The following is a 25,619-nucleotide window of genomic DNA, read 5'->3' as shown; positions in this document are numbered from 1 at the left end:
CAGTATTACGCTTGACCCAGCAGGTCTGATGGAGTTGTTCTCTTTGTGGTCTGCAACACAGTGTATTTTTGTTGAGTTGTCTTATAGAGATGTCCTCAGAGTCATGTGCTGTTTTCCTCTGGAACATGACACCTGTCTATTCTGGGCATAGCGTCCCTGAATTCTGCCTTCACCACTCCTGCCCTGTGGTAAGACACGTGGCCATCTAAATCCCTCTGTGCCATTCTGACAGATCAAACATAATCTCTGGATTCAATTGCCCCTGCTGACAGTCTAGGAACATCATATTGAATTTGACTTTAGTCTAATGTGGCTGGAAGATGTGATGCTTACATTCCCACTTTTCCTGATATTGCAATGTTTTTTTTAAATGTGTGATCTATGTACAGTGGGGAGAACAAGTGTTTGATACACTGCCGATTTTGCAGGTTTTCCTACTTACAAAGCATGTAGAGGTCTGTAAGTTTTATCATAGGTACACTTCCACTGTGAGAGACGGAATCTAAAACATCTAAAATCCAGAAAATCACACTGTATGATTTTTAAATAATTAATTTGCATTTTATTGCATGACATACGTATTTTATCACCTACCAACCAGTAAGAATTCCGTCTCTCACAGACCTGTTAGTCTTTCCTTAAGAAACCCTCCTGTTCTCCACTCATTACCTGTATTAACTGCACCTGTTTGAACTCGTTACCTGTATAAAAGACACCTGTCCACACACTCAATCAAACAGACTCCAACTTCTCCACAATGGCCAAGACCAGAGAGCTGGGTAAGGACATCGTGGATAAAATTGTAGACCTGCACAAGGCTGGGATGGGCTACAGGACAATAGGCAAGTAGCTTGGTGAGAAGGCAACAAAGAGTTGGCGCAATTATTAGAAAATGGTCTGGGGCTCCATGCAAGATCTCACCTCGTGGGGCATCAATGATTATGAGGAAGATGAGGGATCAGCCCAGAACTACACGGCATGATCTGGTCAATGACTTGAAGAGAGCTGGGACCACAGTCTCAAAGAAAACCATTAGTAACACACTACGCCGTCATGGATTAAAATCCTGCAGTGCACGCAAGTTCCCCCTGCTCAAGCCAGCGCATGTCCAGGCCCGTCTGAAGTTTGCCATTGACCATCTGGATGATCCAGAGGAGGAATGGGTGAAGGTCATGTGGTCTGATGAGACCGAAATAGAGCTTTTTGGTCTAAACTCCACTCACCATGTTTGGAGGAAGAAGAAGGATGAGTACAACCCCAAGAACACCATACCAACCATGAAGCATGGAGGTGGAAACATCATTCTTTGGGGATGCTTTTCTGCAAAGGGGACAGGACGACTGCACCGTATTGAGGGGAGGATGGATGGGGCCATGTATCGTGAGATCTTGGCCAACAACCTCCTTCCCTCAGTAAGAGCATTGAAGATGGGTCGTGGCTGGGTCTTCCAGCATGACAACGACCCGAAACACACAGCCAGGCCAACTAAGGAGTGGCTCCGTAGGAAGCATCTCAAGTTCCTGGAGTGGCCTAGCCAGTCTCCAGACCTGAACCCAATAGAAAATCTTTGGAGGGAGCTGAAAGTCCGTATTACCTAACGATAGCCCTGAAACCTGAAGGATCTGGAGAAGGTCTGTATGGAGGAGTGGACCAAAATGCCTGCCGCTGTGTGTGCAAACCTGGTCAAGAACTACAGGAACCGTATGATCTCTGTAATTGCAAACAAAGGTTTCTGTACCAAATAATAAGTTCTGCTTTTCTTATGTATCAAATAATTATGTCATGCAATAAAATGCTAATTAATTACTTAAAAATCATACAATGTGTTTTTATGGATTTTTGTTTTAGATTCCGTCACTCACAGTTGAAGAGTACCTATGATAAAAATTACAGACTTCTACATGCTTTGTAAGTGGGAAAACCTGCAAAGTCGGCAGTGTTTTAAATTCTTGTTCTCCCCCCTGTACCTGGCAAGAGTTCACTGCATTTGTCAGATATTTGTCTGCTTTTTTATTTGTGTGATATAAAGAAAACAATGAGCTGCTGGATAAGCTAAACATTTTGTGCCAAATGCTTTATATATCATACTTCAAATAGCTGGACTGATATTTTGTGTGTGCTCTTTTTGTCTGTCTCAATTGTAAATCATTTCAGATATCTCTTTGAGTCCTTTTGATTCAAACACACGGCAGAAGGCAGACACCTGCTTCTGTGTAAATTCACAATTTCCCCCTCTGTAGATGAATGACATTTATTGAGGCCGGCCAGATAAGTGTTTTTACGTGTTCAGGACTGCTCTACTTTATTTTGGCACTGCTACCTGAAGAAGCAGACAGATTCTTCAGAATTGAAAGAGTATGAGAGAATTCCAAAGGGCCGGATAGGTGCAACATTGTTTGTGAAATGCTGGAATATTGTTTTCTTAGATTGTTTTCCAGCTCTGAGATTTAAGGCCTGATTTTTGGGGGTTGAAGGCTTCCTTCCTCGTTTCCTTCTGTTGTCTCAGGTAATTAGCAGTGTTAAACATAATTCCCAGCATTCACAAGGTTTTCCTTTGATTCACCAGCTTCTCATTGTTTTTTGATGCACTGAGACAAAAATCAATTCAGTGTTTGGTGTTTGACTGTCTTATCATTCAAGGTTTTATTCCTTCTTAAATGAATTATACTGTATTTACATCAGAAAGTAAAGCAAATTCCAATTCTACATTTTCTTCATGGCTGAAAATTGGAAAGTAAATGAACGACCTGATTAAACAGAAAATTCTATGGAATTGACTCCTCTCCGGCTAACAGTACAGTAAGAAAATTTCTGTGTGGTACAGGTAGGTTATTATTTGTTTGTGCTCCTGTTTTACTATCATAGTGAGGACCTAAATTGCCTGTGTGTGTGTGTATGGTGATGCGCTATTAGAAACACTTTTTGGACTCACCTTATGGGTGGAAGGCCTATTCCAAACTCCTCTTCATATTACCAACTTGTTAAAACATCTTTACTTCATACAACAGACCGTGCACATGCTTCGTTTTTGTTGTCCTTAATAGGCTTCGCAAATCTACCTGGCTAAATGCTAATGCTGATTTAAATTCATGCCAATGACAAGCCCGGTAGCTACAGTAGTTAAAGTGGCCTTATGTAAGATATGTTAAGTGCCGGAGATATGACCAATATAAACTTTCTTGCAGGTCTGTCAGTTTGCATTCACTTATTGTCTCCTCATACTTGCTTTAGACATTTGCAGCATTTTGAGTATACGTTAAAACCACTAGTTTTAGGTATTTAGGAAAGGGAAACCTTTAGCTAGCTACTAGCTAATCTCCAAAAGAGAGCCACACTACTGAGGCATTTATTTTTTTCTGTCAATTACGTTTTGACTTAAGACAGATCCTTAATGTCTTCCCTTGGGGGTGTTTTCTTGTGCAAGTACTAACCACAGTCAAGCTCAGCGCAAATCCTCTACTTGAGGTCCCTCCCCAACTTGATTTGATCTCAACTAAAGATTAGCTAAAAGCTCCTTCAGTTCTGGTTCATCTATTCCCAGACGGGAAGAAAATGACTAGGTGACTTCTATCAATATTGGCTAAATATATGCTAAACATTTTTGTAGTGTTAACTGAAGCAAATATGTTGACAGACATAGCCTACCGGATTGAGATTTATACGGTTATCAAAACGCTGAGCAGGGGTGCTCAGCAAAGCACAGACCTTGTTTGAAGTGACCCAAAATAATAGTGAAATGCAAAAAACACCAATATAATATTTTGCCACAAGAAGTTATGGGCATTAACTAAATGAACATCAAATAAAAAAGCATTCCATCCTATACACTGGATGTGTATTAGTAAGTTCCAATCATGACAATAAAAAATTATTCAACTATTACCTGCCACTGCAAACATCTGTGATGTGAGAGAGCTGCATTTACCAAAACACATTTAAAATTAACAAATTAGCCAATGTAATTGTCATCTAAAAAAACTTGAGCAAACAACGAAACTGCTAGCTATTCCTTCACATTTTGTGATGTGTCTGTGAGCCTTCTAGAAGGCCTAATCAAGTAATTTGCCTCAGAAATAGTCCCACCAATTACAGGTCAAGTTGTGATTTGGTGTTTCTACTGTCATTCCAAAATGCTGTTGGCAGATGCCTGCTTTCAAAATCCTGAAGGCCTAGAGCACGTCAAAAGGCCAGACAGTTCCCCACTGCAGTCATAGGTAGATCCATATTACTTTATTTTAGTTCAGAAATGACAACGGTCATTTTAGCAGTAAACATCAGTTATTATGGCAAGCTGAATTAGTTAATGAATTTGCATGTATCACATGAATCTGTATTTAATACCTAATCTAGTATTAAAGTTTTAATGTACTGTCAATTCAGTAGGCTAGTTCTTATGAAGAGCAGTGATTGTTGTCTAGTTAATTTAGTCTTTATGCATTTTCTTCTGTATAATGACATCAGACATTCAATTTCTCTTTAACTCCTCAGATTTGGCATGACCTATGCGGGCCAGGCAAAGGTGCGGGTGTAACCACTGAGACAGCTGGGGGAGAGGGAGGGGAAAGGTGATATTGACCCACCCTAGCCCCCTGCATTCCTGTTGGGGAAGATGGGGGAGACTGAAGAGGAGAGGGATCAGGCAGGGAAGATGTTTGAGAAATTCATTCAGGCCTCCACCTGTAAGGGCACCATGCAGTCCTTCAACATCCTGTGCAGACAGCTGGATCTAGACCCTCAGGAACATGGAACGTTCTACAGCAGCCTGAAGACCAGGCTCACATCGTGGAAGGCCAAGGCCCTCTGGACCAAGCTTGACAAGAGAACCTGCCACAAGGATTACAAGAAAGGCCAGGCCTGTGTGGGCACCAAGGTAAGCTAACTGACAGAATCAGAATCACCTTTATTTACCTGGCAAATTTGCATACACTCTGAATTTTACTTGGTCTAATGTTGTTTCTAGTGGTAGATAAAATGTAAGGAAAAAATACACAATTAATGCAAAGTTGTTATGCAGTTATATACAATGGTGATAATGAGGTATGAACAATGAGGGTTTAATATACATGAGTATACAACTGATATAAATGTTTAAAATATCAATATAATATACAGACCTATGACAAATGTAAAGAAAACCTAACATAAAGTGTCTCAGTAATGTGTTGGGCCACCACAAGCCACCAGAACAGCTTCACTGTTTCTTGGTATAGATTCAACTAGTCTGTTTAACACTTGAAACCTTTCCTCCTGCAATCTTGATCCAAAATCAAGGTCAACTGGGCCTGTTCAGCATTGTCATACATGCTACAGGATCGGATGTTAATTTTTTAATTGTGGGGCTTTATGTGGTGAGCAAAGTCTAGGGCCAATATACAAGGAAATAAACTTTTCAAGTGGCAGTGAAGTTTCAGGCAATAGTAAATACACCAGGATCCCAGCCAGGCAAGTTCTTAACCGTACATTAAGTCATCGTGATGAGATTGACCAGTGTCATCTGCAAACACTCATTCTTACAGAGTAGAGTAAGATTAAGAGTGTGCATCCTTGGGCCGCTCCAGGGCTGAGTATTTGCTTTCCCTTTTCTGTGTTGTATCCTGTCGGTCAGGAAGTCAGTGATCCACTGATCCACCCGGACACTCTCCCTAGCTGGGAGAGTTTGTCTTGTGGTGCTTGTCAAGGTGCAGAAGAAGCCCATATTAATAGCTTTGTCCATATTATTCACAAACACACCCCACTCATCACTGCATTGAAACATTTGCTTAATGTCATGCGGGGGGAGATGTGTTTTCCACTGGTGTTGTTTGGCATAACACTGACAGCTTTGTTTGCACGTAAGTCATTGAACACAAATAAAAAGACAACGAACAGTGCACATCACTATGGAGTCAGATCCGAGCTGGACTTCAAGTCATAGGTGTGAGGGATTCTCAGCATTTCCTTCAGATAATAATCTGAAACAGTCAGCGGTTTGCCCTTCCCCATGAGAGGATTGCTCTGTCATAGGAAGGATAGTTACTAAGGCAACGTAATGGTCCTCACAATTGACTGCACCTGTTTAAACACATTGTTCCGATTACTCCCACTGGAGCTTATGCAAATAAACAGGTGAGTATGTATATTTTGGACATAGACATACACAATCCGGCAAACACCTACACACAACCACTGTAATGTCTTCATATCTTATATCCAGAGGCAGCATCAGTCAGCGAGTGGGATTATTTTCCTGGTTCTAATGAGGGGATGTTATTGATTGGGTCCTACTAAAAGGTTGGAACCGTGCCCAGATTGTTATTAAAGTCTGTATCAAGATGCTCCAAAATTATAAATTTTTTACTGGTTCTCTCAGACAGCAGCCAACCACATTCCATCTTCACCTGAGAGAAGGCCAGGATTAGGTGCAGTCTAAGTAAAAATTCACCTTGTTAATATTGTCATTGTCTTTTGTCTAGTGCCAGAGACTTTCATCCAGGTTTTCTCAAACTGACAAGCCAAAGGAGAGTGCAATCATATTTTTTTATCAAAAGTTATACAGTGGGGAGAACAAAGATTTGATACACTGCCGATTTTGCAGGTTTTCGTACTTACAAAGCATGTAGAAGTCTGTAATTTTTATCATAGGTACTCTTCACCTGTGAGTGACAAAAATCCAGAAAATCACATTGCATGATTTTTAAGTAATTAATTTGCATTTTATTGCATGACATAAGTATTTGATACATCAGAAAAGCAGAAATTAATATTTGGTACAAAAACCTTTGTTTGCAATTACAGAGATCATACGTTTCCTGTAGTTCTTGACCAGGTTTGCACACACTGCAGCAGGGATTTTGGCCCACTCCTCCAAACAGACCTTCAGGTTTTGGGGCTGTCGCTGGGCAATACGGACTTTCAGCTCCCTCAAATGAATTTCTATTGGGTTCAGGTCTGGAGACAGGCTAGGCCACTCCAGGACCTTGAGATGCTTCTTACGGAGCCACTCCTTCGTTGCCCTGGCTGTGTGTTTCGGGTCGTTGTCATGCTGGAAGACCCAGCCACGACCCATCTTCAATGCTCTTACTGAGGGAAGGAGGTTGTTGGCCAAGATCTCGGGATACATGGCCCCATCCATCCTCCCCTCAATACGGTGCGGTCGTCCTGTCCCCTTTGCAGAAAAGCATCCCCAAAGAATTATGTTTCCACCTCCATGCTTCATGGTTGGGATGGTGTTCTTGGGGTTGTACTCATCCCTTCATTCATTCTTCTTCCTCCAAACACGGCGAGTGGAGTTTAGACCAAAAAGCTCTATTTTTGTCTCATCAGACCACATGATTTTGTCTCATTTTGTCTCATCAGACCACATTCTCCCATTCCTCCTCTGGATCATTGTATGATTTTTAAGTAATTAATTAGCATTTTATTGCATGACGTATGTAAACAGGTACTGGTTTAATGTGACGGGATTTATGAAAATATAACTAATGGACATCTCCCATAGAAAATTAAAATACAATTATATCCCTGTCCTCATGATCATTTACACCTGTCACATCATGATAATATACTTTACTTTAGGTTTTTGATGGGGGTTAACAGGGAATAATAACATGACATCATGTTTCACCTTGCCTCCAAATGCCTGCTAGAGATGTCATCCCCAGTTTATTACGGTATGCAGCCGGTTTAATGCCAGTGACAGTCACTAAATGTAAGGGTTACAGTTAAGGAGATATGATATTTTGTTATTCACAGCATCAATGTAACCACAATCCAATTACGTTTCGTAGACTCTTTTACTGTTGCTGGTTAATGCAGGGGCTTTTGGCCTTGTGGTGGCTATTTGATCATTAGACCTAAGAAGCTTATTTTTTAATTAGTATGATGAGTTCAGTTACTTTGAGCTCTTCTTGTTGGAGAGTTGGAGAGAGGAGAGTTGGAATGGGAAATGGCTCGTGAGAGAGACACTTCGTTTTCCAGGGCGGTGCCGATGTCTGGTGCCAGATTTGATGGAAACTATTTAGTTGGGTTCTAAAATAAGCTGTGTGTGTTACTCTGTTTGTCTCTGTTGGTATTTTTTTATATTAACATGAAAAAGTGAACATTGTAATTATAATAGTCCCAGTAGACACATACCTAATTTGTTGAGAATGATTTTGCATTAATGAGATAAATAAGACATGGTCCACTCCACTCAGAACTCTGTCCGGTTCATCTTGTTTAATAGCACACTCCACTCATAATCACATTATTGTTTTTTTGAGTACAACAGCATAATTCTACTCTACAGTTAATGTTAACTGACATAATTTGATTTGAATAATGGCGCGGAAGCACTAGTGTTTTGATGGGTAATTTCATTCATTTCGTCTAATTACTTTTGATCATAAATGAGATATCTGTTTCAAAACATAAAAAATATTAATGGCATTCACATCTTGTTACAAGCTAGGGAGTGATGTATTTTCTGTTTGACATACATGATATATATGATTTACATTTACAAAATACATTTATAATTGTAGTATTGAGGATAGAAACCGTAATGTTGACCATATAGTTTACTGGGAGGGCTCATCCACAGACCACCATAACCTGCCATCACCATTGAAAACAAGAGCAATGACTACTGTGCCTATAGAAAATCATTGCCTTAGAGTTTGAATTAAGAGTTATTTTAGATAATCCACACCTTTACCCTGAGTGTGTATATATACACACCGATCCGACGTAACATTATGACCACTGACAGGTGAAGTGAATAACATTGATAATCTCGTTATCATGGCACCTGTCAGTGTTTGGGATATATTAAACAGCAAGTGAACATTCTGTCCTCAAAGTTGATGTGTTAGAAGCAGGAAAAATGGGCAAGCGTAAGGAGCTGAGCGACTTTGACCAGGACCAAATTGTGATGGCTAGACGACTGGGTCAGAGCATCTCCAAAACTACTGCTCTTATGGGGTGTTCCCTGTCTGCAGTGGTCAGTAACTTTAAAAAGTGGTCAAAGGAAAGAAAAGCGATGAACCAGAGACAGGTTCATGGGTGGCTCATTGATGCACATGGGGAGTGAAGGCTGGCCTGTGTGGTCCGATCCAACAGATGAGCTAATGTCGCTCAAATTAAAAGGTATCAGAACACACAGTGCATCGAAAATCGTTGCGTATGGGGCTGCATAGCCGCAGACCAGTTAGGGTGCCCATGCTGACCCCTATGACCTCTGTAAAAAGCGCCTACAATGGGCATGTGAGCATCCGAACTGGACCTTGGAGCAATGGAAGAAGGTAGCCTGGTCTGATGAATCACATTTTCTTTTACATCACGTGGATGGCTGGGTGTGTGTGTGTCACTTACCTGGAACACATGGCACCAGGAAGCACTATGGGAAGAAGGGCAAGTCGGCGGAGGCAGTGTGATGCTCTGGGCAATGTTCTGCTGGGAAACCTTGGGTCCTGCCATTCATGTGGATGTTACTTTGACACGTACCACCTACCTGAGCAATGCAGACCATGTGCACCATTTCATGGCAACGGTATTTCATGATGGCATTGGCCTCTTTCAGCAGGATAATGCGCCCTGCCACAAAGAAAAATAGTTCAGGAATGGTTTGAGGAACACAACAATGAGTTCAAGGTGTTGACTTGGCCTCCAAATTCTCCAGATCTCACTCCAATTGAGCATCTGTGGGATGTGCTTGACAAACAGGTCAGATCCATGGAGATCCCACCTCACAACTTACACGACTTGACAGTGTATTCTATACAATACTGTTTAGGCTCTCTCCAGGTCCTTAGGAAGTATCTAAGGACAGCAACCCCTAAGTCATTTTGGATTGGATTCAAGATAAGGCTCTGGCTGGGACATTTAGTTTTTAGTCCTTAGCCATTCCACTCATATTTGGGTGTGTGCCTAGGACATGTACTTTAGAATTTTTTATTCCTTAACCACTCCACTTTGGAACATTTACCTTTTATTCCTTAACGACTCCACTTCATCTTCAGGTGTGTTCTTAAGGTCACTGTCATGCTGAATGTTGAACAGAGAGAGCAGCACGTTTTCCTAAATAACTTTTCTGTAGCTTGCTTTATTTTCCCTCTGTAGCTCCAGTAACCGTTGGTGAGAAACATCCCAATAACATTATGCTGCCACCACCATGCTTCATTGTAGAAATGGTATTCTTAGGGTGAAATTCCTTGTTGGGTTTGTGCAAAATATAACACTGCATCTAATCCCAAAAGTTACATTTTAGTTTTGTCAGACCCTGCAAAGAAATATGCCAGGTGGCTAAAAAATCTTCTGAATGTATTTAGCATACTTCAAATGGGACTTAGGATGGGCTTTGGTGTCTAATGGCTTCCAACTTACCACCCTACTATACAGGCCAGAATTGTGGAGTGCTTTGGACAAATGCATGGCTATCTTATTTGGGGATGTGTAATATTGGGCTATTAATTGTCTTGAATGTCCAGAGTGTTGAATGTTCATCACAAGCCATAAGAATCTTCAAAATGACAGCAAAATGATTCATTGGTGGATACCTGTACTATTTGCATGGTTCCTTTTCTTGTACTAACCTTTGACTAAAGACTTTATACATACTTGCTAGACTCTCATTTATGAAGGGATTATTCCTTGAGTGCTTAAGTTCGTAACGGTAAAAAACAACGTATCAGTAATCTTCAATATCTCTCCACTGCATCATGTGGACTTCATTATAGTCTGCTCGTTTTTGGCAGTTATGTGTTGTTTATCTGTTGTGTGGTGGTACGTTGGCACGGAAACCTGTTGGCGGAAGATTGTTGCATATATTTCATATAATAAAAAATATTGGCAACGAAATGTTAAATAACGGCTATGATTGTAGTATCAGGACAAAGGTAGGGCCGTTTATGTCTCTTTTTTCATGACTTGACAGGGGTGTTGCTCTTGTACTAATTCCCATGAAGACCCAGATGGCTGTCTGCAACTCATGCTGTTGCAAATTCATGCTGTAGCTCTCCCGGTGGTCTGCCTCAGTCTACTGAGCACCCTGAGTCTCTCGGTGTGACCCGAGACTGTGTGAGCCACCACCATGCGCTGAGCTAATCTAGTGAGACATCACATCATGTCTGGTTGCCCACAGGCTTAGCCCACTCACACACTCAGTCAGTTTATATAACTCCGGTGAAGCCAGAATATGCATGTCTATTGAGGAACTCTACTCAGCCCTTTGTTCGGTGGTGTTCATGTCAATCAAACCTCGCTGGGGAGCTTGAACACAGTATGTGGAGGCCATCAATCAGCTGACATCTGAGAAATGGAACACATACTGTAATCCATAGAAATATAGCTGTAGAGTATAATGATACCTTTCTTTTCTTTCAGTTATTGATCATGCTTTTGTGGTAGAGCACATTTCACCATGATTTTAGCGGACAGTTTGTGCCAACAGCCTAGCATTATGCACACTATCCATTTTGATAATCATGTTTGAGTTGGCCCACATTCTGCTTGATGTGCATATGATTGACAGCTAATTGGGTGCCAGGTGCAAGTACTGAAGGGAAGAGAGGTGGAAGGTGAGGTAGGGAGGACGCAGGTGGAGGAAAGAGAGGACGTGGCTGGTCTGACTAAGCAGAACTGCACTGGGCCCTCAGGAAACCTGTAATCGCACAGCACCGTATAGAAACAAGCAAAACAAATGACTCATCTATAACAGCAGCATGGAAACAGACTTAAAGAAATGTTGCTTTGATAGTTCTTATGGGATTTGATAACACCTCACATCGTGATGTTTCGTTGTTAGGCAACTGGTGTTGTTCTGTGTTGGTGATAAAGACGTTGTTCCATTGTTTTTTTTTTCTTTCCCCTCTGACGTAGTGGACGCAGACAGACGGCAATAAAAACACCTAGCACGTCTCAGGCTGTCTGTTTCTTATGGCAATAGTTAAAGGGTCCGTCCACTAAACATTCCCTGTGATGAAAAATAATCGTCCGGGCCTGTCGAGACACAGCCCTCTGCAGCCATCTGGGTTTTGCTAATATACCTGATGAGTGTGGAATACCTCATATACTCCCGGGCTGCTCACGTTAAGCACCCCTTCCTTCACTCCACACCTCCTCATAACTCCCTGAAGCAGAACCACACTCTCTGTGTAATAAAATAGACTGACTATAGCTCGATCCTTTTTTTTGTTTTGTTACTTGGAGCAGCGGTACCATTTATGGGGTGAACTGGGCAGTGGGTACCATCAACACTGTAAACATCGCAATAAGAGGGAGATGGCCAGAGAGAAAACGAGTGCACCCCATTCAGCACGCAGAGCTATTCAAACGCGATAGGACCCATGAGGCTTGGGCTGAAACAAAACCATATCACAACATTGATCGGAGTGACACCTGGAGGTTTCCGCTGACCGTTCCGGGGAAGTCAGACATACGTAGGGTGACAGGAAGAGAGCCTCGCTGTTAGAATGACGCCCCCTCTCATTGCATACACCGTAGATATAGATGTCCAGTCAGTACAGTCCTTTGGGCTTAGGAGGTAATTAAGAATATGATTGCGAGAAGGTCACAGTGGGTCAGCATGGATCTCAGATGGCTTTTGGTTGTGGAGAGTTTAAACAGGCTCTGATTGGTTACAAAGTAATGTAAACAGGAAGTACACCACTTTGTGAAACAATGGCAGGGCTGAAATAATGGTAGGTATTGGAGCTGTACATCGGATATTTGGATACTTTGGATATTTTATGTTTTTTCTTGGTTCCATTAAGTTGCTGAAATGTCTGTCTCAAACCACTATAGTTTCCCATGTATAATACACATGATTTTAGGAGCCTCTCCGGGGATATTGCAGTTTAAAGACAAGGCCAGAGTTTGACAGGTGCTTCTCTATTATTTCAAAATACAGCAGTCTGTTGACAGGTTTGGATTACATGGCTAGTCAGGTACTGTGCCTTTCTACAGAGTGCAATGAATAAATGTTGGAGAAAGACTTCTGTTCTTTTCAAATGTAATAATGTGAATGCTGAGAGCCACCAAAAACTGGCAAGAAGCGGAATCGTCATTCAAAGGCACTGTTTGTGCCTTTATATTATAGTCTCTAATATTACATTGAAAACACATGCTGCATGTATTGAAATGAGCATTCAACAGGCCTTTCTATGTTAAGTGTATTTTATTGTTGAATAATGAAAAAACTGTTATTTGTGTGTGTGTGTGTGTGTGTGGGTGTGTAGGCATAGGAGCAGAGTTAGAAGGATTGCCCACACCCCCCATAATTAGAACAATGTGAAAAATATCAAATGTACCTCCAACCCAATCATAAACTCAACCTTAGCCCTTGTGTGCACGTGTTTGTGTGTATGTTGGCAGTCATGTTGGCACCGCGCAATCTTAGACGGATTCCGTAACCCAAAAGAATGTACTCATGCATATTTAATGTATGAATCATGTCTTTGATATGACTACACTGTAATCATCTACAGCTGAGGTAATGACACATGCTCTCCCACTGTTGGGTCTGAATAACACACAACATACCATCACCATCTGTGCCTCTCTCTCTGTTTACTTGACAATATGGAGGAAACACTCATGTCTACAGATTAAAACAATTATCTTATTTTCTGTAAGTATTATTTATGGTGATAAGGGACTTATATGACTAGTTTGTCAGGAATATGGTTTGGACGTATACATTTATTTAATGTTTTATGAATTGAGTTTGACTATGAAATAAGATTTGGAATCTTGTTTATGAGCACTCATGCTGATAACGTTGTCCCTCCGTCTGTGATATCCTTGCAGTGCCTGATCATTGGGGGAGGCCCTTGTGGTTTGCGGACGGCTATTGAACTGGCTCTGCTGGGGGCTAAGGTGGTGGTTATTGAGAAGAGGGACACCTTCTCCAGAAACAACGTTCTACACCTGTGGCCTTACACCATCCACGACCTCAGGGGCCTCGGGGCCAAGAAGTTCTATGGCAAATTCTGTGCGGGAGCCATAGACCACATCAGTAAGTATTATTACATGTGAGGTAAACACAGCAGCAGGAAACCTTGGCTTTCATACGGTCTTAATCAGGGTTGGGTAATGTGAAAGATTATATTTTTTTTGCAATTTATCAAGTAAAAAAATCTTCAGTTGTTAGCATAACACCTGATCAATTCAGGTTTGAACGTATATACGGGAGAAAGTATCATGACAAACACACAATACAAGTACAGGGACCAACACAGAGTAGTGTCATGACAGATGTTCTGATTTTACATTGCCATGGTTCAAACTTATATTCCTTCCCAACTGTACAGATGACGCCACTAGTTCTTGCAGAATGCATATATAAAAATAGTTGCCAGCATGATGTAACCTAGGGAATGCAAGGTTGCACACAGACATAGATTCAGGAGACATATGTAATCATAGAATGTCGGTTGCCCTGACAACTAGACTAACGCACAACAACTGTTACTATGGGTGGTTTTGCTAACGCAGCTCTCCAAATAAGGAATAGGGTCCTGTTCACCTATACATGACAAGGAACAGGAGCCCTGTGCTGCTATCGAGATATTCCCCCCAAAAGGGAGACTTCTAGTGGTTTCTACCAGGCCCAAGGCCCAGTCCACATAGATGGAGACCAGGAGCCTTGCTCAGCTGACATTCCATTCATTACCTGACTGGATACAGAGAAGGGAAAGACATTGACCATGGAAGACATAGCTAATGTCATAAACAGAATTACAGGAGCTCTGAAGGCTGAAAGGCTAATCAAAGCATAAATGTTCATTAGACAAATGTGTTTTCCACAGTAATAACTGATTAAATACTTCTCATATATATATATATATATATATATATATATATATATATATATATATATATATATATATATGAGAAGCAAAAGCAAAAGCGCTCCAAATCTGTCAGATTATTAGGACATCTCCTGTGCACAGCCCTCTTCAGATCACCCCACAGATGTTCAATTGGATTCAGGTCTGGGTTCTGGCTGGGCCATTCCAAAATGTTAATCTTCTTCTGGTGAAGCCATGCTTTTGTGGATTTGGATGTGTGCTTTGGGTTGTTGTCGTGCATCTTCACCTTTCTAATGGACACTTGTAGGTTTTGTGCCAAAATTGCCTGGTATTTGGAACTGTTCATAATTCCCTCCAACCTGACTAAGGCCCTGGTTCCAGCTGAAGAAAAACAGTCCCAAAGCATGATGCTGCCAACACCATACTTCACTGTGGGTATGGTGTTCTTTGGGTGATGTGCAGTGTTGTTTTTGCACCAAAAATACCTTTTGGAATTATGGCCAAATAGTTCAACCTTAGTTTCATCAGACCATAACACATTTTTCCACCAGCTTTTGGGGGACTTGATGTTTGTTTTTGCATACCCCATAGCACATTCATATGAAGAATATGGGAGATTGTTATCACATGTAGCATACAGCCAGAACTAGCCAGAAATTCCTACAGTTCCTTTAATGATGCTGTAGGCCTCATGGAAACCTCCCTGACCAGTTTTCTTCTCGTCTTTTCATCAATTTTGAAAGGACATCCAGTTCTTGGTAATATCTCTGTTGTGCTATATTTTCTCCACTTGATGATGACTGTCTTCACTGTGTTCCATGGTATATCTAATGCTTTGGAAATTATTTTATATCCTTCTCCTGACTGATATCTTTCAACAATGAGATCCCTCTGATGCTTTGGAAGCTCTCTACGGACCATGGATTTTGCTCTGTATTATTAATTCAACAAACTATGTACTTTCTCTATGTACTTTTGTGTACATAGAGAAAGTCTTAAATCTTTGAGTTCAGCTCATGATAAATGGGGGCAAAAACAAATGTGTTGCATTAATAATTTTGTTCAGTGTATATCTACAGCAATGTTTTTGATGCTATTGATATTTTATTACTAAGTTGTGCTCTCTTGTGCAGTTTGTTGAATTAATAATTATTCTGTATGTCTATTCAGACTGCAAAAAATATTTCTCTGCGTATTTTAGAAACGGATAGTAATACTAATTACTGTATTTCATGTAACTGTACTCAGCAACGGCTTGCGGTTTTCAAATCATCTGCCCGGTCTTGGTCATAGTAATACTGTAGATCGCTGTTGTAGCCACTACATATAGCACTATGATTTTCATATTCTTGTAAGAGAATATATCCTAAGGGGATTATGCTATTGTATTATGTCTCCTCCCCCCAGTAATTCGTAGTGACAGAGATAAAAGGCTGTGCTACCAGTGGTACGTAATCGTTCCTTAGCTTTCAAATGACATGCACAAAAGGCCCAATTTAAGTGTAAACACATGGATGTCTTTGGAGTGTTCATTTGTGTGTGTTAAGAATGTACCTTAAACTCACTAGACATCTATTTGAAAATGTATAACAGTTGGAATCTTCCGAAGGACAGTGGTTATGAGTGAGCCTGGTTTGAGCCTGGTGTGGGGTAGACATTGGAGGAAGATTTTGCTAATCTCCGGGATGTCTGTTTCACGTGTATAAGATAAGCCAGAAAATCCAACTGGGTTTCCTGTATGGTTGCAAGACCTCATGATTCTTGTCTGTGCTTGCCAGGTATTCGTCAGCTCCAGCTCATGCTGCTGAAGATTGCCCTGCTCGTAGCTGTGGAGTTCCATGTCAATGTTGAGTTTGTCAAGCTGTTGGAACCTTCAGATCAGCAGGAGAATGACGGTGAGTCAAAACCCATCAATTTAGCTTTATGTCCTTTGAAATCCATCAACAGTTTCCCAGTTACCATCTATCTATGAACCCTGCCCATTTCTGCTTATAGTTTTCTGGATTTTGGATATGATTCTGAAGAATAGAGACATAATTTGAGACTTCTAAAATCAGAATGGTGATTGATTTTGGGGTTAAAGGGCTTAGAGTAAGTGATTTTGAGAACAGCATCTTACACCTTAAAATGATTTGCCTTGCATTAGCAACAGACAGTTTAAGATGCACTGTGGGATATTAAATTGGTATAATATGTAGGTGTGAAAAAGGAATGTGTAGGTTGTAACATACCGTAAGAAATTATGAAATAGAATACAACTGAATGATTTAGTACACAAAGCACAGGGACTAGTTTGGCTCATTAACACCACTTTCACAACTGCTGGCTGAAATTAGACAACTACTCTGCAGTGCATCTTTAAGGGCAATAGTGAGTTACCATAACCCATAACTAGCACATGTCAGAATATAAAAGACATTTAAGATCCTTGATCATTGCTTCATTATGGCTATTCAGCTGATAATGGCTAGCAACTTATTGGATGTGAATGCTGTGTGGTGTGTGGGGTAATGTGGCGCCAAGTCGAAGCCCTGGTTATCTGAAATTCCTCTACGCTTGACCGACCCTCCTCCTTACAGAGCATTGTTGATTGGACTGAAGTCCATGACCGGTCCCATGTGGCCTCCTTGAAAGCGATGACAAACAACTGATAAAAACAAGAGTCCTTACTAAATTTGGAAACAGACTGGTAGCCCCTGCTTTTTCCATCACAGGGTTCGCAGTGCCCTTTACATGATGGAATGCATTTTTGACATGGTGATATGACACAGCGGAAAGCCAACCCAAAGATGCCAACCCACACTGCCTCTATGGCTGCAGTCATTTACTACATGTGGTTAACTATGTGCTAAAACACTGTAATATATTGGCTATATTGTAGTTAGCACTCTGGTATCAATTTTACAGCACAAGTGATACTGACATGATCAGCATTTTATTTAATTAGAGTACTGTATTGGCTGCTGAGCTAAACTATACGATTTGTGAGACCTCTGTGCCTCCCCACCCTTTGTTGGGAGCTGTCAGGATTAGCACACTCTTTTCCCTATTGGGTGTTGATAAGCATCATAAATATTGTTTCACAGAAATAACAGGCCAAAACAATGAGCAAGTAAATATTGTGTCTGTTTCTCTATTCGATGTCTGCTCATTCTCTCTATCCGGGTTGAGTTCTACCGGCCTGCTCAATACTCAATTGTGTTTGTCTGAGGTGTGTGTCCATGTGAATATGCCACAATACGAATGACTCTCCTCCCCCTCCAGTCCTTTGTGTATGCTTCTCCTCAATGACCCCCTCCTGTCCTTTGTGTATGTTTCAGGGCCTGGCTGGAGGGCTGAGGTCAGGCCTGCTGATCACCCCCTGGCTGACTTTGAATTTGATGTAGTGGTCGGGGCTGACGGGAGAAGGAATACTCTAGAAGGTGAGAGCCCTAGCGGGACAGAGTTGTATCCAGGCAGGGTGCAGTTAGGTCCGGAAGTATTTGGACACTGACACAATTTTCACAATATTGGCTTTGTATGCCACCACAATGGATTTGAAATAAAACACCTGAGATGCAATTGAAGTGCAGACTTTCAGCTTTAATTCACAGGGTTGAACAAAAATATTATATGAAATGTTTAGGAATTACAACTATTTTCATACACAGTCCCCTTATTTCAGGGTCTCAAATGTATTTGGACAAATTAACACAATCATGAATAAAATGTAATTTTTTTATACTTTATCGAGAATCCTTTGCAGGCAATGACTGCTTCAAGTCTAGAATGCATGGACATCACCAAATGCTGGGTTTTCTCCTTTGTGATGCATTCCCAGGCCTTTAATGCAGCTGTCTTCAGTGGTTGTTTGTTCATGGGTCTTTCTGCCTTACATTTTGTCTTCAGCAAGTGAAACACATGCTCGATCGGGTTGAGATCAGGTGATTGACTCGACCATTGCAGAATATTCCACTTCTTTGCTGTAAAAAACTCCTGGGTTGCTTTCGCATTGTCCATCTATAAAGTGAAGCTCCATCCAATCAACTTTGCTGAAATTGGCTGAATCTGAGCAGACAATTTATCCCTGTACACTTCAGAATTAATCTGTCCATTTCTGTCTTCTGTCACATCATCAATAAACACTAGTGACCTAGTGCCATTGGAAGCCATGCATGCCCGTGCCATCACACTGCCTCCACCGTGTTTTACAGAGGATGTGGTGTGCTTTGGATCATGAACCGTTCCAAGCCTTCTCCATAACTTTTTCCTCCCATCATTCTGGTACAGGTTGATCTTAGTTTCATCTGTCCACAGAATGCTGTTCCAGAACTGGGCTGGCTTTTATAGATGATTTTTGATCAAGTCTAATCTGGCCTTTCTATTCGTGAGGCTTATAAATGGTTTGCACCTTGTGAAGTCTTTACTTTATGGTAGACTTGAATAATGAAATGCCTACCTCCTGGAGAGTGTTTTTTATTTGGCTTGATGTAATGAAGAGGTTTTCCTTTTCCATGGAAAGGATCCTACGATCATCCACCACTGTTGTCTTCCGTGGATGTCCATGACTTTTTATATTGCAGGGCTCACCAGTGTGTTCTTTTTTTTCGCAGAATGTACCAAACTGTTGATTTGGCCACTCCTAATGTGCCTGCTATCTCTCTGATGGGTTTTAATTTAAAACAAAATTGCCTAAGGATGGCCTGTTTCACTTGCATTGAGAGCTCCTTTGACCGCATATTTTGGGTTTACTGCAACAGCTTCCACATGCGAATGCCACACCTGGAATCTACTCCAGACCTTTTACCTGCTTAAGTGATGAAGAAATAACGATGGAATAACCCACACCTGTCCATGAAACAGCTTTTGAGTCATTTGCCCATTCACTTTTGGTCCCTACATATTAAAACAGCTTTAATTCCTAAACCGTTCCTCCAATTTGTATGTGAATACCCTCAAATTAAAGTTGAGACTGCTCTTTAAGACCGTATTCATTATTTAACTGTAACTTGAATATATTTTGGTAAACAGCCAAAATAATAAAATTTGTGTCAGTATCCAATTATTTCCAGACCTAACCATATATCTACCCACTGTTCATGAAATTACCCTGGTATAAGGTATGGTATCAATCTGATATCTTGTAGGCACATCTGTGGAATGATTCCCATTAGAGATTGCTCAATATGTTTGCTATACTATACTTGCTCCAAAGCTAACTTTAGCTCCGAGATCAAATGCACTTGGAGGCTGTTTGGAGCACCTTCAAACATAATTTCTGTATTAAACCTTGTTTATGTAGCTAGGTTGAAAATGTCTTGTTTCAGATATTATCCAGAACACATTTCTCATCTAATTTTCTCTATTGTTAGTCTGGATAACGGCTCAACAACTGTAAAGAAATGTTTGATTGTTATTGCCTGTGGCTTTTGGCTGCACAAAGGATCCATTCAAAAAATCATTGTCTCATCCAAGAAAGTTCTGAACCCATAAAATCTGACTCGCCTCTGTGAAACGATATTCTGTGATGTCATTAATCTGTCGAAAGGCAATGTTACAAATGAAATCACCATAGCTCCGTACCTTAATAATAAAATAGAGCTGAGGCCTTATTTGTGTAGTCCTCTAAATGCTGTTCAACAGTTGTTACATGCATGTTCCCCCATTACAGACGCCTGTCATCTCCTCACCAGGCCACATTAGATGCTTCTTCCTAAAAAGGGCATTTTCTGTCTTCATACAATGAGGCGTTTAGGTCATTGTGTGATGACGAAAAGCCTGAGTAAAACATTATTTTTAGAAGTCCTGCTTTTGAACTGCTGTATAAGCCATCTCTAAGAGGAGGGTTAAATACACCCCAATCTGTTCTACCCAGCTAATAGTCTATGAAGGGCAGAACTGCATTTGGAAAAATGTATATGAGAGGAAAATACCCAAATGATTTAGCGGTGACATTCAATAATTATGATAGGAAGAAGACTGCTTAATAAATGAGAACATTCATCCTTTACTTCCTGGATCACAGCTGTAGAGATAATGCAGGTATATTTTCTTTTATGGGAAGATTTTGGTGCAGGGCCTCCCTTCTCCAGGACAGTTATAAGCACATTACCATGTGATCCGTGGGACGCCGTCTGAAGTGACATAGCCCTGGAACTGGCTGTGGTTACATTACTTTTCCAGACATTTGGCACTGTCGTAGAGCACTGACACCACAAAGAGGCTTGTAAAAATGTCACTGTATTCTCTTTTAAAAGGGAAGGTTTTCCGTTATTTGAAAAGCCTGCACGATTTTATATGAGACTGTAATTGTAAGCATTTACTACAGATAAAACGGAAACCCAAGTGAATGCCAGTCTGAACCCAAGCTTCAGTGTATTTTAACACTTGCTTGAAGTTATGCTTGGCCTGGGATAGATAGTTAATATTAAATTAACCTTGAAGATGTGTAATATTTCATGTTTGCAAAGTTCCATTATGAGAAGAAAATATGACATCTAGGTCATTCAGAATGTGGTGGTAAGCATTGCATCAGTCTGAAGAGGAACTGATACTTTCCTTTTCTTGTTCATACTTAAAATTAAAGAAGTGCAACAACTGTTGAAAATAATATGCCTACATATTGTACAAATTGGAGCATGAAAAGTAGCACATTCTGTTACAATTGTTCATGTAATGTGTGGCTGCACTTCATGAAAGTGAATGAAATATTTATTAAATAATAGAATATAAGTACCCATGCAACTTTTGCTTAAAGACCTTTGTTCCCCTGGTGACCAGCATCGCTCGGTAACATGCCTCTCAGATCTTAAAATAACTGGAATGTGATTACTGCTGAGGGCCAGATTTCCTCTTGATTGGCACGCCGTCCTGGCTGACCGCTGTGTCTTGTCTGGTGAATTAGTCCCTACAGTACCAATCCCTCCCTTTCTTTCTCCCTTAATCTCTATCTCTTTCTCTCTTTTTTCATCTTACAGGATTCAAAAGGAAGGAGTTCCGTGGTAAACTGGCCATTGCCATCACAGCCAACTTTGTGAATAGGAACACCACAGCCGAGGCCAAGGTGGAGGAGATCAGTGGTGTTGCCTTCATATTTAACCAGAAGTTCTTCCTGGAGCTCAAAGAGGAGACAGGTGGGGCAAGTTCCAGCTAATAGTGGTCAGCTACGGACTTCCCTAAGAATGCACTTAAATACACACATTGTCAAACATAAGCCCAGTGCTCTAAGGGCAGAGACGGCCACCACCGTCTAGGTTGGAACCTTTACTGTGCCCCTTGCCGGTGTGTGGCCGGGAATCTCATGGGGGAGTGGGTAGTGGGCAGCATTGTCTGGGGTAAGGGGAGGCTTTGTCAGCAGGGATTTCGTTGACCTGACATTCTAGGGACTTCCTCAGGCATTGGGCACTTGCAGGCTAATTGAGGTTGTTATTTAACTGTGTGACCTGATCTGGCTAACTGAAACATTTGGTTACTAAGAACACAGCTCCTGGGCCTCCTAATAGGCAATTTTCAGACTCTGAGTTATGTTAGAAAAAAGTATGAATCTTTATTTTTGACAATAGGATATTAAATGTTAAAGGTTCAAGAGGCAATTAGTGGCAAACGTTGTGACTCCTTTGGGTGTTCCATTTAGTCACGCTACATTTCCTTCTCCACAGTATGGGGCTAAAGTGCATCAGTGCTATCAGTTTACAGTAGCTCACACAAGGCAACATTTATAACCACAAGATACCCTCAGCATACATGCATACACATACTGTAGGAACCACACTTGCATTACAAAGACACCCACTGTAATATAAGAAATACTATATACAATGGTCACACATTTTCTTGATGACACTTATCCACTGTAGTATGTGCCACCAAACAACACATTTCTGGCTTGTCACATCAGTTTCCCAACTGCATACAGACCCATCAGTCAGATATGTTAAACAGCTGTGATTTGGCACAGTACATACATCATTGGGCATGAGTCATAGTACCATACAACTGCAAACACAACCAAATATATTCATAAAAAATCTGTGTATCGCTGACCTGAGCATACCCTGCCTCTTAGTTTACACTTCCTAAAAAAGAACAATCATTCTGTTTACCCAACATCATAACAATCTCCTTTTGTGTATAGTACATACTATATACAATAATAAAAAACTTGGTTAACAATGTGATAAAAAGAAGAAATTAAGAAGTAAAAAGCTTGATGGCTATATCATCACATTAATTGGAAGATGGTTGGCACAATCTTCAACTCTCCAGAGCCCATTTGTAGTTTATGTGATGAGACAAGGTCAGAACTACGATTGGATCCCATTAAATTGGGGGGGGGGGGGGGGGGTTATTTTTTAAAAACAGGTTTAACCCTCCTGTGTGTATGTCTGTGTGTGTGTGTGTGTTTGTGTGTGTGTCTTTGCAGGTATTGACCTGGAGAACATTGTGTACTACAAGGACAACACACACTACTTTGTCATGACAGCAAAGAAGCAAAGCCTACTGGACAAGGGAGTCATCGTTCATGTGAGCAGACGTGCTTTAGATTGTTGTTTTTCGATGTGTGTGAGAGAGAGAATGAAAGAGAAAGAAACAGAGAGAAAAGAACTAGAAACCAGGCACGCCTAGTTCAGTTTGCATGCAACAGAAAGTGTTGTCATTTCCAGATTCGAACCCAGGTCACCCACCTGAAAGGCTGTGTCATTAACCACTACACCACAGAGCTGTACATTTGCTGGGTGTCAGTATAGCCTCTTCTCTCTATCCTGAACAAATCCTCTTTTGCCACTGGCCATTTTAACAGTTAATTGGTCATTCATGAATGACATGGATACAGTTAAACTGACTAACGTTTCTTACTGCGTTTACCTCCACCACAAATAGCGTTTATGTATGGCATTTGCCACTGGCCGTTTTAACAGCATATTAGCCAGTAATAAGCTTTACCGGTACCTGCTAACTTACTGGAATAGAATTGAGCAATTGCTAGTGAGTCTGCCAAAGCTATTTCATTTCATGGCATAAGAACTTATTTATACTTTTTTTCTGTCATTTGTGAATGACATTTATACAGTGACTATCAATAAAGGCGATGATAACTAACTTTTTCATCAAGTGAAAATACGAGAGAATCGTTTAATCTACCAGAAATAATTTATAAATGTTGTTGCTCTCAATAGATTCAAACTCAGGTCTTCCACATTAGAGGCAATGTCTTTAACCACTACGGCACAGCATTACACGTTTCAGCAGTCGCTAGACTCCATTGAGGATTGTGTTAAACTGACTAACATTTCTTAATATGTGTACCTCCACCATAGTGTCTATGAAATGTATTGCTTTTGCCACTGGCCGTTTTAACAGCTTATTAGCCAGTAATAGGCTTACTAGTATCTACTAACCTCCTAGGAATAATCATAAGAATTGAGCAATTGCTAGCGAGACTGAAGATGAACATTTCCATGCCAGAAACAGTCGCAATATTAATGTATACAGTTTCAGTAAAGGCTTACTATAACGTAAATATTGTATGTTAAGCCAACAAATGTGTTTGTCTATCATGACCCAAACCGCATGCACGGATGCATACTTCGAAAATCCACCAGAAACAGTTGCAATATAACCGTAAATAGTTTTATTTTAGGCTTACTATAATGTAGATATTAACGATTTTAGCCAGCTAAGTTTTCATCTATTCCGAATAATTCATAATGCATACTTCGCTTCGCCTGCAAGGAAATATGAACTCGGGACCTATAGTTCACAAGTCTGTTTCTCTAACCACTACGCTATTTAACAACAACTCTCTCACTCACTAAGAAACATTCACTCTTCTTGGCGGGCTCTGCTTACACGGTCCGGCAAAAAGAGAGGATAGTGAATTATAGAGTCTGTTGGGTTGGTGGAATCTCATCCTTGGTGATATGCCAGTTTTACAACCCAGGAGCACCATAATAACAGCAATGAAAGCTAAGTGTTATAAACATCCCTAAAGAACCACATATTTCACTGGCTTATGATTCCCACTAAGAGTTCTCTCACTTTAATTGCTAGAGTTCAAAATCTGTCTTTCCATGCAATCATACCGTTAGACATACAATTCATACTTAGAATCCTTAGGTGCTTGAACTGTAATTTTTTTGCAACTTCAAATGAATGAGAAATAGCCATTCATTCTTGAGTATTTTTTATGTATAAATGCTTCACAACCTAATTTGTGTGTACTGCTGTATTCCATTGTAGCCCAAAATGTAATGTTTTAAAACAATGTTTGTAAATAAAATGCATGTAAACACAATTAATATCCTCAAATCCTCAGAATTACAACTAGGCCCCATCTATCACTCTGCTTTCCATCAAAAATGAGTTGCAGTAACCTTTTAGTAATTGCTTCTAATAAGGACTCAAGCTTTAACAGTCATCCTCATATAGAGGGCAAATAGCCTTTATTTTACCTAGGTTACCGATAATGCATCTCATTTAACGTTGTTGGGAGGATGCTCTCAAATGAATGCCTTTTCACTCTCATAGGACTACACTGACTCTGAGATCCTGCTGAGCAGTGAAAATGTGAACCAGGAAGCTCTGTTGGGGTATGCTCGTGAGGCTGCTGACTTTGGCACCAACTACCAGCTGCCTACCCTGGAATTTGCCATGAATGCCTGTGGCCAGCCGGACGTGGCCATGTTTGACTTCACAAGCATGTACGCATCCGAGAATGCAGCGCTGATTAGGGAACGTTTTGGACGCCAGCTATTGGTGGCCCTTGTTGGGGACAGCTTGCTAGAGGTAAGAAGTCAGACAGTAGTAATACATTGTGCTGTCTATTTCTGGGCCCAGTGGCCAATACACTCTTTTGTATAGACCCATCTGACC

The 25,619-nt window shown here is 40.8% G+C and overlaps 1 protein-coding gene across 13 annotated transcripts in view; it reads left to right on the top strand.

The window, feature by feature from the left end:
- Window positions 1-25,619, top strand: part of mical2a (microtubule associated monooxygenase, calponin and LIM domain containing 2a) — a 47,539-nt gene that overhangs the window by 3,688 nt on the left and 18,232 nt on the right. For all 13 annotated transcript variants that reach the window (XR_002198027.3, XR_002198026.3, XM_020055233.3 and 10 more), the window contains exons 2-8: window positions 4,489-4,870; window positions 13,765-13,972; window positions 16,547-16,663; window positions 18,089-18,190; window positions 21,725-21,880; window positions 23,170-23,270; window positions 25,275-25,532. Coding sequence is in view for 11 of the 13 variants with exons in the window: in XM_020055233.3 (XP_019910792.2) it covers window positions 4,610-4,870; window positions 13,765-13,972; window positions 16,547-16,663; window positions 18,089-18,190; window positions 21,725-21,880; window positions 23,170-23,270; window positions 25,275-25,532 (1,203 nt within the window). In the remaining 2 variants the exon portion in view is untranslated. The remainder of the gene's footprint in view (window positions 1-4,488; window positions 4,871-13,764; window positions 13,973-16,546; window positions 16,664-18,088; window positions 18,191-21,724; window positions 21,881-23,169; window positions 23,271-25,274; window positions 25,533-25,619) is intronic.

Source organism: Esox lucius, chromosome 2 (genome assembly GCF_011004845.1).
Source record: "Esox lucius isolate fEsoLuc1 chromosome 2, fEsoLuc1.pri, whole genome shotgun sequence".
NCBI classification, from domain to species: domain Eukaryota; kingdom Metazoa; phylum Chordata; class Actinopteri; order Esociformes; family Esocidae; genus Esox; species Esox lucius.
Note: the sequence above shows the minus strand (reverse complement) of the source record. Positions and strands in the feature narration are given on the sequence as shown.